This window comes from Fragaria vesca, linkage group LG2 (assembly GCF_000184155.1).
Source record: "Fragaria vesca subsp. vesca linkage group LG2, FraVesHawaii_1.0, whole genome shotgun sequence".
Lineage (NCBI taxonomy): Eukaryota > Viridiplantae > Streptophyta > Magnoliopsida > Rosales > Rosaceae > Fragaria > Fragaria vesca.
In genome coordinates, this window is record NC_020492.1 from 30,294,199 (window position 1) to 30,299,216 (window position 5,018).

At 36.7% G+C, this 5,018-nt stretch overlaps 1 protein-coding gene across 1 annotated transcript in view; it reads left to right on the forward strand.

Moving 5' to 3' along the window:
* Positions 1 to 360: 360 nt before the first annotated feature.
* The window catches only part of LOC101299262 (oligoribonuclease-like), a 9,474-nt gene continuing 4,816 nt past the window's right edge, over positions 361 to 5,018 (forward strand). The window contains exons 1-5 of the mRNA XM_004291671.1: positions 361 to 525; positions 598 to 684; positions 1,274 to 1,350; positions 4,504 to 4,585; positions 4,723 to 4,778. Of these exons, the coding sequence (XP_004291719.1) occupies positions 414 to 525; positions 598 to 684; positions 1,274 to 1,350; positions 4,504 to 4,585; positions 4,723 to 4,778 (414 nt within the window). The 5' untranslated portion in view covers positions 361 to 413. The remainder of the gene's footprint in view (positions 526 to 597; positions 685 to 1,273; positions 1,351 to 4,503; positions 4,586 to 4,722; positions 4,779 to 5,018) is intronic.

Below are 5,018 nucleotides of genomic sequence, written 5' to 3' on the forward strand. Positions count from 1 at the left end.
CCAAAAAAAAAAATAATGCTGAAGTTGTATGAATTGGAGCTTCATGTTGAAGTTTTCAAATCTCTTATTATTGGATAATAGCTTGTTAATATAGAAAGAATATAGTCCAAGTGCATCACAAACATGGGATAGGACTATTGTGCTTATTCTGCCCTTTAGTCCTAAGCAATACCAAACATGGGACAGGGATTAACATAACATAAGCCAAGCTTAGAGAGTGCAGGACTATCATAAAAAATAAGCCCGTCTAAGAGAGTCCTGTGTACCAAACGTCCCCCAGGTTTTGCCAATGCTCAAATGATTTTGAATTGGTCGGAAAAAAAAAAATTGATAAATGACCTAAGTAAAAAACTGGTGCCCAAATAAGGGGGTAGAAGAGCCGAGCCGCAAAAGCCAAGAATCTGTAGAGAGGAATGGAGCGTCTGGCAAACGCGTTCTCTGTGCTCAACCTTGACGTCGAAGACGACGACGATGAAATAGGAGGGGCGTCTTCTACTTCCAAGCCCGTACAGGACACTTCAGCAGGTTCCCCCTAAATCCCATTCAATGTTATTTGATCACTTACTCATTCAATATTAAAGTTGTTGTTTGCGGCAGGCAAGAGGAACAAGGAAGCCAACAACATGTTGCTGCCAAATGAAGAGTACAGGCTGCCCCTTGTATGGATTGACTTGGAAATGACCGGTAAGGAACTCAGCCAGTACAAGTAACTCTAAAGCAAGCTTGATTATCATAATTTACACAAGCATGCTAGGACTTGCCAATTTGGCATTGCATTGTGAACTGATTCTGTTCACACAGACGAAAGGCACCTTCTTGTCCAGATTAGAATCCACTAAAATCTAATGAGAGAACAATCACACAACCTAGATTCCTTCGTGACCTACATCTCCAGCCTAATACCTCTCATGTGGGATACATAATGCGAGTTACATGGAATGTTGCACGGGCTTGCAGCAAGAAGCTTTAGATTATCATGTTCTAGGTGGATGAAATAGCACATTAGACTAAAATGATAAAAAAACTATGGCACCTGATCTTAAATACCAGCAAGGGAAAATCATTTAGGTGCAATAGGAACATCTTTTTATTTTTTTATATTGAAAATCATTTATGACTGGGGGACTAATATTTCAGATGCTAGCTACCACATGTATGTTTAAAGTGAAATTTTCTTTTGTTATCTGTCTCCGGTTTAATTAACAATTTCTATAGTTATGCCCTAGTAAGTGAACAAATGAAGATCAGTTCTCTTCACTTATATGCCTTGTAGGTTTGAATGTTGAAGTTGATCGGATACTGGAGATTGCTTGCATTATTACTGATGGCAAACTAACCAAATCCATAGAGGTATTTCTTAAATCAAATTAATTTGCAATCTTGCTTTGCAGTATCTTATATTTATTTTAGGGTTATTTTGTCTATAAGCTTTGTTCGTGCCTATCTATTTTGGAAAGATCAATTATAGTTTGGTTCCTCTAGTTTCAAATTGGGTTCTTGTAGTTTTCACTTTGTCAGCCATATACCGAGTCTTAGTTAATGTTGCAATTGTCATGGTCACATAAGAACTTGACTTTTAGGTGAAAGATACTGCTCCTTAAGGTTTAAGGGAATGATGTACAGTGAGGGAGGGTTTTGAGCTATGGAAGATATTGCTTCAATCATACTGTTGGTGGTAGCTGCAATCATACTGTTTTCTCACATAGTTTGGTGAAGACAGAAAGATATTGCTCCTTTCATAAAGCAAAAATCTCAATGTAGTTTGCCGACCGCTCAGTAGGAGGGGTAATCTTTTAAGCTTTAAGCTTGATCATTGTTGCCTCCTATTCTGATCCTTAATTGTTGACAGAGGTTAATTGACAGTTCCTTGCTTTTTGGTCGGAAGCTCAGATGATGGTTAAACCTAGAAATCTATGTCATCCATATGGTGAAGTTCCCCTCTAGGGTTGTCCTAATGTAGGAATGACCCACAATCAGTTGCGATGAGCCAACAAAAAATACAATAACATTATCATCTAGCAAAGCAAAATTAGTGCTTCCGCCCTGTAATCTCGTTTGCAAGGCCTTGGATGAACCCATATTGGTCAACCAAATATTCTCTTCTAGTTGAACAAAAAACTTGATTTCCTATGGATCTCTTTCTGACAAGGATATCTAGTGGTTTCAACATGTTCTATGTGGAGGAAACAATATGATTGCAGCTACCACCAACAATATAAGCTTTTGAGCTAGGTTTCACCAACAAAAGAAAGACATGTGAGTTTCTCCTCAACTTCTGATACAAGACGAGATTTTGGCATATTTCAACAAAGAATTCCGAAAAGGAAGAAACATTGTCGCATTAAGGAGAATGATTTGAATATTGATAATTGGTATTCAAATAGGTTTCTTAATGATAGAATTAATCGTAAATTACTCTTTTGGATATATCGGGATTCTCGAGCAAAATCTTGGTTAAGATTCCAAATACATATCTGGAATAATATTCTTTAGTATCTAGGATTTCATATCTTATTTTTGTTAGGTTTTCTAGTTGTAGTCTAGAATAGATTATGTTTTCTGATTGTATCAGAATTATTTTACTTGCTCTGTATAAAGCACCTCCTAGATTGTAACGATAGGTGATTGATAATAATAAACTTGGAATTTTCTTATATTTCCTGGTGGATTCCAGAACATCTCGTGGATTCGAGAAACCTTAGTCTTGGGGATTCAACAAAAAACTTGGTGGATTCCAACATAATTGCTAGTGGATTCTAGCTTATCTCATATGGCTTTCGATGCTTTTTGGAGCCTCATACTATTGTGAATTCGTGATTACGCTTCCGTATCATTCAGTTGCCAAAATGTGTGGTACAACACATTGAAGAAGTGTTCACTTCATCTTTATCGAGACCATTATCGCCATCGTCAAAATAAGGAACGTCTACTCTTGTTTTCCTTGTGATATCTCCTGATGGGGAAATTACAGTCAAAGCTTTTAAGGTTTATGAGCGAAATAAATGGAAAAAGAGAGCACCTAATCATTCCCTTTGCATATGGCCTGATTAATTGCTCTCGATATAAAGTTCGCTGCTTGGAGGGAAAGCTAAGTCTGATTCTAGAGGTCTCTAAGCTTTTTGTGTCTTTTCAGATTTTCATTTCAGTTAAGAAGTTTTAAATTTTCTTTTATTGGGTCTTATGCTTCATTTTTGGAAATTTATTCCTAATGAGTCTTTAATGCTAGTTAATCTCAGTTATCTGCTCTAGTATAAATAAGTTCAAGTGCCGAATGGCTGGTCATGTTATGTTTAGATGAATAAAAAAACAAATATCAGAGTGTTTCTGAGTTTCCTGTTACCGGATTGGTGTGAAACCTAGTTTTGGTGAGAAACCTGGGAGTGATTCCTAATTCAAAGTGTTCAGTGGTTTAAATTCGTAAGCCTTAGAGTTTGTTGATCCTGGTGTGTAGGCAGTGAGAATACTGCATCATCTCCTGTTGGATCATGTGACTCCCTATCACCTTGAAAAAATCCTTAGACATTTTCCGGCATTTATCATTGTTGGGACTTCACTTCTGGTTCTTTCTCGTCCTTCTTGCTAGTAGTATTTTCAAAGTATCTCCTCGACGGCTGGTACTGTTAGGATTTGAACCCTTCGAGGTTCCATGACAGCTATTTGAGTGTATGTTGCATCAAGTTGCTGCATAATTAGAAACAACATAGCATCTCACTGGTTCTCAGTCAATCCCTCACTGGTGTAAGACAAGTAGCAGTGTAGCAGAAAACCTTCAGAAATGATTTTCTTTGTAGCTTGTAAATGAGTAGAACAAGGTGAGAAAAATCTAGAGTAGGAAAGAACTACTAGCCTATCACCAGTAGGGTTCTAGGCTTGCACTCAAACACAGGGTGATGTTGCATCACGCAAACCTGGAGATTAGTAATGGCTTTCAAATTTTCGTCAACCATGAAATTTGTCTCTAAAAGATACAATGAACCATTTTCTTGGTTGGAGCCAACATAAGTACACTAAAAAATAAATATGTAGGAGGAATGATTTTAGTAAGGTGGTGGCATTAGTTTAATTTTCTGCTTAATCCGATCATAGCAGATCTCAAGTAGGGTTAACATCATGTAGGAGAGCCAGAGTAGGGCAAGGTCATGGAATCTTTTTACGAGGCCTTGGACTAAAATCATAGCGGTTGTGTTGCTTATGTTCTTCATCAGGGAGCAGGGCTCCTTGAAGGTTTAGCTTCTTCAACTTGTATGATCTCAAGGATGATTAAAACAAAATGGATATGGGAAGTGGTAATGAAACCTGTACAAGTGAAAACAATTTTTTTGGTTTATTGGAATATTATTAGTTATTCTGTTTCTGATTTATATATCTATTCATTTGTTGTGTCACCACCTTTGCAGAATTTTAATTTTAAGTATTCCTACCTAGCCTTTGCAAGTAATTTCCTATTTCCCCTCCTTATTATAATTGTTTCCTCTTTTTTATTTAGGTTTTTTGTCCTTTCAGGGCCCTGATCTGGTTATTCATCAACGTAAGGAGTGTTTGGATAGGATGGGAGAGTGGTGTCAAATTCATCATAAAGATAGTGGTAAGTAGAGTGGTAAAAGTAATCGTCATAATTTCATTTCATATTTCTATCAATGTCAATGTACTACCCTTATGGCATGTGGTACAAAATTCTATTAACAGATTGATTATTAAATTTTTTTTTTTTTATTAAACTAGGGTTGACAGATAAAGTGCTCCAAAGTACAATCAGTGAAGGAGAAGCTGAAAAGCAGGTATGTAAGTACTCCATCAGCCGTGTGCTTTCTTGTAAAGTCTTTAATTTATGCTAATTGTATATACCAAGATGTCATAAGCAATAGCTACCATGTTGCCTGGACAAGAGAAGTGATATGAAATGTCACTACACATATAACAGTAAATTGATACAGATATTTATGGGACTATCAACGGCTAAGATTGGACCTGACATGCGATTTTTTTTATTCAATTACATAATCTATCTCTCTCTCTCT